This window comes from Cygnus atratus, unplaced genomic scaffold (assembly GCF_013377495.2).
Source record: "Cygnus atratus isolate AKBS03 ecotype Queensland, Australia unplaced genomic scaffold, CAtr_DNAZoo_HiC_assembly HiC_scaffold_41, whole genome shotgun sequence".
NCBI classification, from domain to species: Eukaryota; Metazoa; Chordata; class Aves; order Anseriformes; family Anatidae; genus Cygnus; species Cygnus atratus.
In genome coordinates this window covers 223,492-236,485 of record NW_026110007.1, presented here as the reverse complement: position 1 = coordinate 236,485, position 12,994 = coordinate 223,492, and the positions used below count along the sequence as shown (strand labels likewise).

The 12,994-nt window shown below is 49.7% G+C and overlaps 2 protein-coding genes across 8 annotated transcripts in view; one reads left to right on the top strand and one right to left on the bottom strand.

Annotated features, from left to right (window-relative positions):
• Nucleotides 1-316: 316 nt before the first annotated feature.
• LOC118261259 (glutaminyl-peptide cyclotransferase-like protein) lies at nucleotides 317-2,595 on the top strand (the record flags this gene model as incomplete). The annotated part of the gene is given in 5 exon segments (XM_035572013.2): nucleotides 317-469; nucleotides 1,579-1,678; nucleotides 2,100-2,149; nucleotides 2,151-2,217; nucleotides 2,346-2,595. Coding segments are annotated over 5 exon segments (516 nt in total), but the record flags the coding sequence as incomplete, so codon positions are not given.
• A 4,846-nt stretch (nucleotides 2,596-7,441) lies between these two features.
• Nucleotides 7,442-12,994, bottom strand: part of LOC118261260 (leucine-rich repeat and fibronectin type III domain-containing protein 1-like protein) — a 44,602-nt gene continuing 39,049 nt past the window's right edge. For 3 of the 7 annotated variants that reach the window (XM_035572015.2, XM_050716818.1, XM_035572016.1), the window contains one exon: nucleotides 7,442-8,526. In XM_035572015.2, the coding sequence (XP_035427908.1) occupies nucleotides 8,016-8,526 (511 nt within the window). In that variant the 3' untranslated portion in view covers nucleotides 7,442-8,015. The remainder of the gene's footprint in view (nucleotides 8,527-12,994) is intronic. The other 4 variants (XM_035572018.2, XM_035572019.2, XM_035572017.2 and 1 more) reach the window with 4 other exon arrangements.

Here is a 12,994-nt window from a genome sequence, read left to right as displayed (position 1 = left end):
CCCCTCTGGGACATCAGGCCCCCCCCAGACACCCCCAGGACACCTGGGTCCCCCCTGGAATACCTGGATCCCCCCCTAGACACCCCCAGGACACCTGGGTCCCCCCCCCCCCAGACACTCCTAGGACACCTGGGTGCCCCCCTGGGACACCTGGGTCCCCCCCAGAGCCCACCTGGGACACCTCTGTCCCCCCCCCCCCAACCCTCCACGGAGCCCCCTGGGTCCCTCCCAGCCTACCCGGCTCCCTCCCAGAGCCCTCCCTTGGGACCCCAGGGTGCCCCCAAGGGCCCCCCCAGGATGACCTCGGTCCCCGCAGGGCGCGGAGGTGACGCTGCAGCTGCTCTTCCTGGACGGCGAGGAGGCCTTCGAGGAGTGGAGCGCCACCGACTCGCTCTACGGCGCCCGGCACCTGGCGGCACGCATGGCCGCCACCCGCCACGGCCCCCACGGCACCCAGATCACCGCCATGGTGAGTGTCCCCGCCACCCTGGCACCCAAGGGTGGTGGCAGGGTGGCGTGGTGGCACCCAAGCGTGGTGGTGACCCAGCTGCGACAGTCCCATGGCACCCAAGGGTGGTGGCAGGATGGTGTGGTGGCACCCAAGCGTGGTGGTGACCCAGCTGGGACAGTCCCGTGGCACCCAAGGGTGGTGGCAGCATGGTGTGGTGGTACCCAAGCATGGTGGTGACCCAGCTGGGATGGTCCCATGGCACCCAAGGGTGGTGGTGACCCAGCTGCGACAGTCCCATGGCACCCAAGGGTGGTGGCAGGATGGTGTGGTGGCACCCAAGCGTGGTGGTGACCCAGCTGGGACAGTCCCGTGGCACCCAAGGGTGGTGGCAGCATGGTGTGGTGGCACCCAAGTGTGGTGGTGACCCAGCTGCGACAGTCCCATGGCACCCAAGTGTGGTGGTGACCCAGCTGGGATGGTCCCATGGCACCCAAGGGTGGTGGTGACCCAGCTGGGACAGTCCCGTGCCACCCAAGGGTGGTGGCAGCATGGTGTGGTGGCACCCAAGTGTGGTGGTGACCCAGCTGGGATGGTCTCATGGCACCCAAGCGTGGTGGTGACCCAGCTGGGACAGTCCCGTGGCACCCAAGGGTGGTGGCAGCATGGTGTGGTGGCACCCAAGCGTGGTGGTGACCCAGCTGGGATGGTCCCGTGGCACCCAAGGTTGGTGGTGACCCAGCTGGGACAGTCCCGTGGCACCCAAGGGTGGTGGCAGCATGGTGTGGTGGCACCCAAGCGTGGTGGTGACCCAGCTGGGATGGTCCCGTGGCACCCAAGGGTGGTGGTGACCCAGCTGGGACAGTCCCGTGGCACCCAAGGGTGGTGGCAGCATGGTGTGGTGGCACCCAAGCGTGGTGGTGACCCAGCTGGGATGGTCCCATGGCACCCAAGGTTGGTGGTGACCCAGCTGGGACAGTCCCGTGGCACCCAAGGGTGGTGGCACTGCCAGGTTGGCCCCCCCATCACGGTAGCCCAGCTGGGATGGTCTTGGAGCATCCGAGGGTGGTGTCCCTATGGCCACGTGGTGTCCCCGTGGCCGTGCTGATGTCCCCGCGCCGTGTCCCCAGAGCCTGCTGGTGCTGCTGGACCTGCTGGGCACCCAGCACCCCGCCATCCACAGCCACTTCCCCCGCACCCACCACTGGTTCCTGCGCCTCGTCGCCATCGGTGCGCTGCAGGGACACGGGGACGTGGGGACATGGGGACACGGGGACGGGTGTGGGGTCAGGGCGTGGATGGGGACAGGGCATGGACGGGCCCTGCGGATGTGCAAAGGGCTGGGGACGTGGCATGGGGACAGGAGGGGTGACAAGGGGATGGGGACAGGGTGTGGGTGGCACCTGGGGGACGCCCGTGGGTTTGGGGACGAGCATGTGGTCGGCATGGGGTGGGGTGACGTGGGGATGGGGACAGGGTGGGTGCTGGGACAGGGGGGTGGTCACAAGGATGGGAATGGGGATACGGATGGGACGAGGAGGCTGGGATGGGGACAAAGATGGAGACAGGATGGGGACAGGGGTGTCACAGAGCCACAGAGTGCCTTTCCCTGTGTCCCCCCCTGTGTCCCCTTTGTGTCCCCGGTGCGCAGAGAAACGACTGCGGAGCCTGGGGCTGCTGCACGCCTCCCCCCAGGATCAGCCCTTTTTTCCGGCTCAGTCCAGCCCCGGGGCCCGTCGAGGACGACCACGTCCCCTTCCTGCAACGTGGTAACGTCCCTCTGTCCCCGTGTCCCCATGCTGCAGTGTCCCCAAGTCCCCACCAAGCGCCGTGTCGCCTTGCAGGGAGCGGGGACCACCGTGGCTCAGCCCCGCTGTGTCCCCCTGTGTCCCCGCAGGCGTCCCCGTGCTGCATCTCATCCCCATGCCCTTCCCCTGGGTCTGGCACACCACCGAGGACAACGAGGACAACCTCCACCTGCCCACCGTGGAGGACCTCTGCAAGATCCTCGCCGCCTTCGTGGCCGAGTTCCTGCAGCTCTGAGCCACCCGGACACCCCGACACCCTCCGGCCTGAGCCCCCCCGGGGCGTCGGGGCAGCCCCTGGCTGCGCTGGGAGCCCCCACTAATAAAATCCTCGGTGCCTGGCGTCATGTCCTGTGCTGTCACCCACCCCTGGGGACACCCACGGGGACGCGGTTCGGAACAGGCTCGCTGGGTGGAGGTAGCTGCAGGTGGCAGGACCGCAGAGGGGGAAACCCAGCTGGAAGAGGCAACGTGGGTCTTATCGACCCCATTTTCAGCTGGGGAAGGTCCAACCAGACCTCCAAAAGTCCCATCCAGACCCCAAAGTGCTGCTGGATGCTTCATCGTGGAGGTCCTCCTCGTTTTAATTTGGTCAGCAGTCCCCTTGCTTTTTCTTTCCGCGACTCCCGCGGTTGCTGCAGACCCACGAAAGAGCAAACCGTTACGTAAAAAGCACATCCATGTTTAAAGGATGTGTTTAAATATTAACTAAACATCGAGGGAGCACCGGAATGATCAAGAAAGCGAGCTGTTGGTTCTCATAATGTTTCTCCTTCATCTGCCTGTAGCAGTGGTGTTCTGGATTTCCACTGCAATCAGATCTCTCTTCTTAAAAAAAAAAAAAACAACTTTTTTTGGGGTCTGTTTTGTCCCCATTTCCATCGATGCATGTCCTTGCATCTGTCCCCATCACCCCAGTTCTTGACCTCGAAGCCATCCTCTTGCACGCGTCTACTTGGGAACACTTCACTGCAGAAATGTAAGTGGGTTTAAAAAGTGTTTTTTATTTATTTTTTTTCTGATCTTCTGGAATGTTGAAGCATCTAAGCCTGGAGATAACGGAAGGGACCAGATTATGGGACTCAAAGCACTTAAAAGCAGTAGTTGTCTAGCTCTTTGGAAGGAAATGACCTACACAGAGGCTGTTCCAAGAAGTATTTCCTGATTTTTATTGCGGTGTTCTGCTCCCATAGCCCCCTAGTACCGTCCCCTACAGAACTCAGAGCCACCCAGCATGATCCCAGTGCCCCCAGTACCCTCCCAGAGCCTCGCTGTACATCCCGGAGCCCACCAGGATCCTCCCAGCACCCCCAAGACCCTCCCAAATTATCCCAAGTTCCCCGAGAGCCCCCCAGTACACCTCAGAAACACCCAGGACCCTCACAGCACCCATAAAACCTACTCAAAGCCCCCCAGGACTAACCCAGACCCTCAGGAACCCCCCAGTACCCTAGAATACACCTCTGGTCATACAAGAACCCCCAGAAAGAAGGCTCTGAGACACCATGAGGTCCTCAGAAAGGGTCCTGAGAAATCTGCAGAGATGCTGAGGGAACCACTATGGAAAAAAAATATGTTTCTGGAGCTCAACAAGCACCTCAGGAGGGATTCTGAGGGGACTAGAGAGGGCCTAAGGGGGCTGAAGAGGTACCAGAAGGTTCTGGGACATAATAAAGCCCTTCAGAGGGGACCCAGGTGGTATTGTGGAGTCCACAGAGCCAGGTGTGGGGTTCCTTAGGGGTACTGTGAAGGCCAGCGGGGGGGCTTTGGGGCACAAGGAGGACCAAGGGAGGGGTCCTGAGGATCTGATGGTGGGTGCAAGGGGGCTGAAAGGGCAAATGGAGGCCTCTGGAGCACCTCAAAAGGCACATTGGGGTGCTGATAGGTTCCTGGGGAGCCAAGCAGGCCAAGTTGGCGGGTGCTAATTGGAAATTGGAGAAGCCTTGAGGGAATTTGATGGCCAAAGGCGAGCTTTGTGGTGAAATACGTGCAGAAAAGAAGGAGAAAGAGGGCTCTGAGTGTAACGAATGCAAACAGAGGGGAACCAGAGAGCGCCAAGGGGGAATCTGGGTGCAACCACAGGGCACCAAGTATAGACAGTGGGACACTGATGGTGGCCATTGAAGGGGCCCTGGGGTCGTGGCACAATGGGTGAAGGCCTCCACTTGGGCACAAAAGGGAACTTATTCTGTGATTCTGTGAAATGGGGGAACTGAGGGGTATTCAGAAGCTCCTGAGGACACAGGAGTGGGAACGAGAGGGTTGTGAGGGGCTCAAGGGGCAAATGGAGAGCCCTGGGCCTTGCTGATGGCCTACGCTTGTGCAGAAAACTACAACTCCCGCCATGCCCCGCGGACCATCATGGCGGCCAGGAGGACTACATCTCCCAGCATGCCGCGGGAGGCCGAGAGCAGCGCGATAGCAAGGCGCATGCGCATGGCGCGCGCCGGGGTGGTGGTGTGGGACTGCGTGCAGCGCCGCCTCGTGGCGGCAGGGAGCAGCGCGGCCGCTGAGCTGCGCATGCGCATGGAGGGCAGAACCATAGAGTCGCGGAGTGGCCTGAGCAGGAAGGGACCCACCGAGGACCAGCGAGTCCTGCTCATGGCGACCGCCCCCCCCCCCCCCCGAGGCCCACTTAAGGCCTGGTCGCCATGTCCAAGCGCTTTGTGAGCACCCACAGGTGTGGGGCCTGCGCCACAAACGTGCCTTACCCCAGATGTCCAGCTTCAGCACAGCTTCAGCCATTCCCTCACGTCCTACCACCGGTTGTCCCCTCACGGAGGCTCCGTAGGCACCAAGGAGGTCACCCCCCCCCCCCCAGTCGCCTCCCAGTTGCACAAACCAAGTCCCCTCAGCCGCTCCTCACACACCGTGGCCACCAGTCCTTACACCACCTTCGTGGCCCTCCTTTGGACGCATCCAAGTAGCGTTACCTCCTGATCTACCACAATCTCCCTGTAAAGCCCCTCTATCCCCAAAGGAACCAATGGCTCCTGACGTAGCATCATCCACAAACTTAGCGTGCACTCACCTCCCGTGTCCAGGTCATTGCTAGCAACATTGAAGAGAAATGGACTTAAAATGTAAGCCTTGGGAGCACCACCAGTGACTGGCCACCAAGCTGATGTCACCCCAGTTACTACAACACTTTCAGCCCAAACCTTCAGCTAATTGTTCACTCATCCTATGGGGTCCATGCCCAGCTGTACGCTGGAGTGATACTGAGAACGCACCGAAAGCTTTGCTAAAATCCAAAAATAACAACAAAGACTAAAAAAACAAACCCACACTCACTACCTTCCCTTTGTCTACCGGGTGGGTAACCTTGTCCTAAAAAGATCGTGAGTTAGCACGGCAGGACTTTCCCTTCGTGAACCCATACTGGCTTTGTCTAATGACTGCATTGTCTGTTATTTTTTTAATATATATGTATATAATTACCAGAATAATCTGCTCCCTAAGTTTATATAGAGTAATTGCAGAGGGTTCATCAGTGGGCTCTGGCTTCCTGCTGCTTTCCACATTTTTCTGCTTGTATAACAGAGACATCAGGAGCTCAGAGTCACTTCCAACCCCAATCTCTTAAAATAACCTGGAGAGAATCACCAAACCTCAATTCTGTTTTTTAAGGGAGTAATAGTTAAAACAAATCCAGTTTGCTGCTGCTGTCATAGGCAAGCAAGGATGATGCTAGCACAACTCACACCAGTTTGAAGATAAGATGGACAACCTGAGTACACACCGCAAATTGTCAAAATGCAGCATTTCCAGCTCCAGCCCCTAAATCCCATGAGATGCTGCTCAGCAACAGAAGAGTTTTCATACTTAGCATGTAGGCACCAAATAAAAGGGCATGACAGAAATTGCTACTGGCAGAAAATGGCAGGATGTCACCAATAAATGGATTTAATGTGCAGGTTTGCTGAGCCACTCATGATACTCGTAGCAGTCAGATTGCAGTAATTCAGAAAAGCATGTTCAAATTCCAGCACTGAATTTTGTGAGTGGGAAAAGATATATATATATATATGTATTAAATAAAAGAAAACTGATATGAGTGTAGCTGCACAACCTTATCTCACTTTTACAAATATACCTGATAACAGACATCCCCCCCTCCCCTCCCCCAATTTACTTCTTTCTCAATTTATGTTTGGGAATCAGAACAAAACATGGACCTTGCCAAATCTGGGCATCATAGAGACCTCAAGAAAATGCCTCCTACTTAGGCAATTAGTGAGACTAGCTGTATTAAAATATAGTATTTAATTTTAGTGGAGTTAAACAGCTTTCAGCTGTCCACCAGTTAACTTTTCTTGAGCATTCTTTCATAGTCAAACAGGAGAAATATTTATAGACAGTTAAAGGGACAACGTTAGGAGAAATACTTTTCTTTGCTAAATCAGATCTCAATCACCTGAAAAGATTTAAAGTCACTCAGCTCGCAAGCCTCTCCTGTCAATTGCTTTCTCGTTCCGTTTCTTGAGTTTCAATAAATAAAAGGTATCCTTGTTTTCTCTTGTTTTGTTTACAGAGCTAGGTACTTTGCAAAGGATCAGCGACCAATGAGGATGGCAGAGATGACATTTTGTTTGGTCGAGGTCACCAATTCCTCTTGTGCATATTTCAAAACCTAAGCTTTGGGTCCATCTCAATTTGCCAGTATCCCTTGAAAGAAAAGGAACATTTCATTCCATATGATGCGTTAAAATGACTTGACCGGACACATTCACATAATTCGTCTATCAGCCAGTTACATTACGCTTCATGCAGCATTACAGAAAGAAGAGACTGGTATAAAAGCCATCTGAAGATAAGGTGTCACAGTGAGGTTATGCAGCGTGCCTCAGGACACGGGAGCTTTCGTCTACGGGTCCTCGCTCAACAAATTTACCACCAAAATAAAAAGGGAGAAAAATACCTTCAGCTTTCAGAACGGGAGACTATGGCATGGTTTTCAGCATAGCAAAAACGTGCACAGTGGAACACACCTGATTTCAACCGGTTTGTGAAGTTTTACAATTTAGGAAGAACAAAAAGCGGGGGCTTCTTCCTGCCCAGAGGTAAATCTGACTTCCAAGAACAAGAGGAGGTTTCTCAAAGGCACAGCCTAGACAGATAACAGCTGTTACAAAGCAAACAATACGAGTCCATATTTCTGTGCCAGCGAATAATTCCAAGAGAATATGGTAAAGTACTTAAAGTACTTTCAATTTTCTTTATTTCTTTTCTTTTTAAAGAGTAGTGCTTATTTTTTTATTTTTTTTCCATAGGGAACCTCTACTAATTTTACTTCTTTTGTGAGCAGCATGTATACAACATACCTATGGCAATAAATAATTCCGCATTGAGACTTTCTATAACACATCATTCCTTGAAGAGATGAGTAGTTTGGTGACTCTGCTGTGAGAAAAGAAGTCTGAAGATCCTGAGAGTACGTCTTTGCTGCTGGTCAGTAACCAAATGAAAAAATAGTGCATTTCACTACAGACAAACCTAATCAGAATTTAGCTATGTTGCTGCCTTGATACCAGAGGTGTATGCTATAAAAGAACCAGTAAAAAAATCTTGTAAATCACACACTTATATTTAATATATTGAAACAAAATAGTTAAGAATGCAAGAACTGTTTACAGATTAAAAAAATATTTTTTAAACCATCTGATCTTAAAAATAGACAATAGTAGTGAAGCTTAAAATACAACCACTCGCATTAAAATGTTTCAAGCAATACCACCTTGGTGTGTCCTGTCAAATGGCCATTAAGATAACGCATCGGTTGTTAAAAAGGTTGTGTTGGTTGGAGTCACTTTTTCACAATCCAAGTCTACAACAGTTTTTCCTTTGCTGGAAGATCCCGAGCACTCTTGGTGCAAACTTTCCCGCCTCTCTGCAAGTTTAGAAGTGGATCGAGCCATCGAGCCACTTTGACTTCCATTGGTTTGAGAGCAGACATTATTAACTTTAGTAGTTTTATTTTTGTGGTGATTGTTGTAGACTTTATATTTCATGAGGAGGATGAAAATGAAGACAAGAACTGAAGCCACAATGATGCCCCCAATAATGATGATCATGGTTCCTCCAAGAAACTGTGCGTGAAGGGATCGGCACTGCTTGTATTCCTCCTGGGTTGTGAACTGCACGCATCCGATCACTCTGGTTGCAGTCAAAGATGTCAATCCATCATCATAAACAGCAAGGACACAGAGGTCGTACTCACGTCCTGCAACCAGATCAGTCAAGAAGAAGGATTTACTAGCAGCAGGGATCATCCTGGAAAAGAAAATAAGTACAGTAAACATCCAAGCTGATCGAACCCAAGGAGACCAATTCAAGCTATCAGTGCCTGCTGTAAGGAAACTAGCAGAGCAGAAGACAAGCATGGCAATCGGAACAAGCAGAAAAAGCTAGCATTCCCTAGGTTACTCGGTAGGGACAGAAAATACAGATTTTAGCAGTGAAAATGTCTTTACCTCGGCCATTTCAAACAAACATGGCCTGGAATGCACAAGCTTGCGATGGCTGGAGGAGAAGTCAGCCCTGATTTATTGTTCTGATCTGCATTATCTTCTATTTCTACAGTTTCAGCCTAAAAGGGGGCATTATGTGCCCCATGCAGAATGGAATACTGTCAACGTTTGAAAATCTATAAAGGAACATACTTAAGGGCTTAAATGGCAGAACAGGATCAACTGCAACACTCGGTAATTAAAATGTATTCTAGTAATCTTACACCCACAGGAAGCACATTGCAAAGACGAAAGGAAAAAAGGCAAATTCAAACCTTTGGTCCACAGATTAACCTTTTTCCCACCTTCCAGCAGCTCCGTGGTGCTCAGTGTCTCGTAATCAGGCAGCCAGTAAGAACAATTAGAGCAAAGCATGTGCACTCGCAACTACGTGGCGTCTTCTGTACTCAAATAACAGCACAGACTGACCTCCTCCCCTTGATCCAACCCTAACATTGGGATTGTTCTGCGTAAATTCCAGTTATTCATTTACCACAAAGAAGCATGAATGGGTACTAAACCAACAGATGAGAAGGATCCCAGGAGAAGAGCTGTATGCTATGTTAACACATTCCCACAGACCACGGTAATGACCATACGAATCCCAATATATCTCATTGCAGATCAGCTCTCCGTATATTTGGCTCAGATTTCTCACTGGAGTGAAGCAGTGCTGTTGCAGAGGAGTCAGTTTAAACAAAATACATTTGTTCAAAGTGAGTGGGAACGTGGCCTTCTCCTGGCCACCAAGCCTTTTAAAAGAAGAAGAAAAAACAGAAAAATCGTAAGCTCTGTTTCTGATTAAAAGAGGGAAAAAAAAACACCCAAACTATCTGCTTGTCATACATTTTTTTCCACGTAGTCATCCATTGGACTATGGACTGTATGTGTTTAGACTGGAAAGAAGGAAGAACTACACCTTCAAAGGAATGTTCTCCAGACACGTCTACTACTACTTCATGCAGAACAACCAATTTTCTGTAAATATGAAAAAAAATGCCCATGTACCATCATTCATAGAACCCCCCCAGAGATCTCTAGCCCGGCGTCCCACTCAGAGCAGCACTACCACCAACAGAAGATCAGGTCAACCACACGTCTACCTTGCCAACCCTTGAAAACCTTCTTGAGCACTCCAGGCACCATTCCAGCACTGAACTACCCTCCTAGTAGATATTTTTCCCCTTATCTCCAATCTGAATTTCCCAAACCTCAACTCTTCATTTATAACAGCAGCTTCATGACCTGCAAAGAATGTGGCCACAGGCTGGGCTTTAAGGCTAATGAGATTATTTTTCTTTTTGCAGGAAAGGCAGGGTTGGAGAGGAAGCTCCACAAAGATCCATTTGTCAAACTGAAACACCCAAACGACATTAACAACTCCTAGTGTGTGCATAATGAGAAATAAATTTGAGATAAATAAGATAAATGAGAAAAAAAATCCAGCATTAATGCATGGGAAAATGTACAAAGTTAGCAACTGCTGCAGACCAGCAGAACAAGCCCTCGGAGTTATTCATGGCCTGACCTTTACCACCCCAAAACACATACCAATGATCAATTATCAGATAAATAGCTAATTAACATTTCAGACTTCTGTTCAGCTCTGTTTTATAGTGACCAGCCACCGCAAGAGATGGATTGGAGAACTAACTTCATGGCCTATCTTGGCCAGCAGTCCTCCCTCATCCTTAACGCTTGCTGGGTTGTGGGCATCCCACCATGAGCATTGAGTCAGTTCAAATACCAAATTACACAGAAACTAAGCATAAGAGAAGATCTTTGCTTGTCACACTGAAGGGATGCGCCTGACGAGCCGGAGATTTTTGTTTGTCTGCCTTCACCGCTAAAAATCAGTCGTGCCCCCTAGAAAAATACTGCTGGCAACTGCATCCGATCGTGGCACAACGTCTAAAATTGCTTGACATCAACAAAACTGTCACCGAACCTCGGGGCACAACACGCAAAAAAATTAAGGGATGTCATAGATAACGTCTGCAGAGGGCAGAGGCAGGCACTGCCTAGAAGACCAGCTGAGCAATGAGAAGCAATCGATAGGAAACACCACGCAGAAAGCATCTTGTAGTGTTTAGGAGCCTGCCCATCTGTGAGAGGGAGGTGTAATTGCAAAAAATTATGCAAAGTACCGTTTTCCTAATGTCCGCATTATCTGGCTTATTCAGCAGCCTTTGATGCTCATTTTTCTTCCTTCAAACAACTTTCTGCAATACGTTATTGTCGGGCTTATTCAGTGAAGGGCTTGGTATTGAAATTTGACTAATTACCATGGAAAGCTATGTACAGCATGTGCTGTATTACAGTGCGCTGAAATACTTCTACAGTCATCATCATCCAGAAAGAGGAGGTTCTAAATCCTCGGCACAAACGTTGAATAAGGCCAAATATGTATTAGAATTTTATCGGCTTTTCTGGTAATGCGAGGCTATTTTCAACTACATGAAAAAGGAGAAGCGTGATGAAGTCCTGATAAGGCAGCAGATAAGGATTCATCAGTGGCTAAGCAGTTATGGCCAGGCATGTCTCCAGGGAAAGGCAGCTATTTTGGCATATTTAGGAAGTTTCAAGGAAATCTCTACAAATTAGGAAGGACAGCTCAGAACTGCGTGTGCAGTCAGTCAGGACTGAATCTCTGCGTGTGCTCTTGCTTATGCCTGCAGAACATTTACTTCTGCAGTGTAGTACAGTCCTCCCTGCAGCTTATTTACCTTATGTAGTAATGCTAGAAAAGATCGAATCAGCTTGACGGGCTTGAGTGTAATGGTTATAAGCCTGGCAGACCTTTAGGGCCAGGCAAGGATGAGGAGGAACCACTAGAAAGCACATAGGTAGGTATGGGGAGCAAACGTGCCACCTGAGAGCTTTCTCATTCCGCTAAAACCCATGGTCCAGGGTTTACAAAGCGGCATTTTCAGAACAAACATTCCCAGTAATACTTAATTTGATCTAATAACAGTTTAAGTGGAGTGGACTATGTAGATCCAAGCCTATCGAAGATGCTGTAGGACCCGTGACAACCCAAGAGACTGGATTTGGGGACACCGTGGGTCTCAGCAGGATAAAAACTCATCAGTCTCTCCATTACCTGTGGCTCCGTCTCCAACTCGGAGCTCTCAGCAATCAAAGTCTGCTGAAACAATTACTTTGAACGAAAGACGTTTCACAATAGCAATGCAGAAAGTGAAAGACTTTATCTGCCATGAGATTTCCAAGGGGGATGCAAAAACCTTTTCCTTGGTTATTCTTTTTGGGGCTTTTTTTCGGTCTTTTTTTAATTCCTCAAGAAATGTTCACATTTGTATTCCACGATAACTGCCAATTAGGCTTTTATCAAAAGCTCTTAATTCACATTTCAGCCTCCTGTTACCTGTAGACACTGCTGAAGCCACAATTTTAGACGCAAATCTGTCAAATCGTTTTCCTGTAAGTGGTTTAAGAGCAACAGCATCCTTCCCATAATCCACGCCAGCGTTTCCCCTGCCATCTGCAGTCAGCCAGTAACAAGTAAAGCCCTTTGGTGAAAGCTCAACTGTGAAATCTGCTCACAAAATTTTTGACAAAACACCGTTTTGTGGGATTGGAAATATTTCCTAGCAACACTGTCAACAACAACAGCAACAACAACAACAACAAAAAAGCAAACCCCAAACCCAAAATAAACCGAGCAGCTTGAAACAGAGATGGAGGTGTTTGGTTTTTTTTGTTTAGACTCTAATTAATGGTGATATAAGAAAATGTAATACAGTTTGCAAAACTGAATTTCTTTCCTGCCATTTCAATGGTTCCATTCGGAAGGGAAGGTGCAGGGGGGGAAGAAAGGGATGAGGAAGCTGAGGTGTTGGAGGGACCCCACCTTTTGGAAACTTTATGAACCAATTCTGTCTTTTTGAACCAATTCTGTCTTTCTGAACCAATTCTGTCAACAAGCTCCTGAGCACCCAGTTTACTCAACTGATTAAAGGGATTAAAAAGCAATCAGTGTAGAGTCTGTTTATCTTGCAGAAACATCCACAGAGATCTGAATATGATCTATGGCATCTGTGGAGGTAAAAACAACAACAACAAAACTGTTCTAAGCATAATATCCTCGGCTCTTCCTGAACCCAGGCTGCTGGCTGCGTCTTTCAGAAGAATTATATTCACATGGTTGATGCTACAGGCTGGAGATGAAATGACCACGCACCGAAGGATGGAGTTATGAAGCTTTCACACAA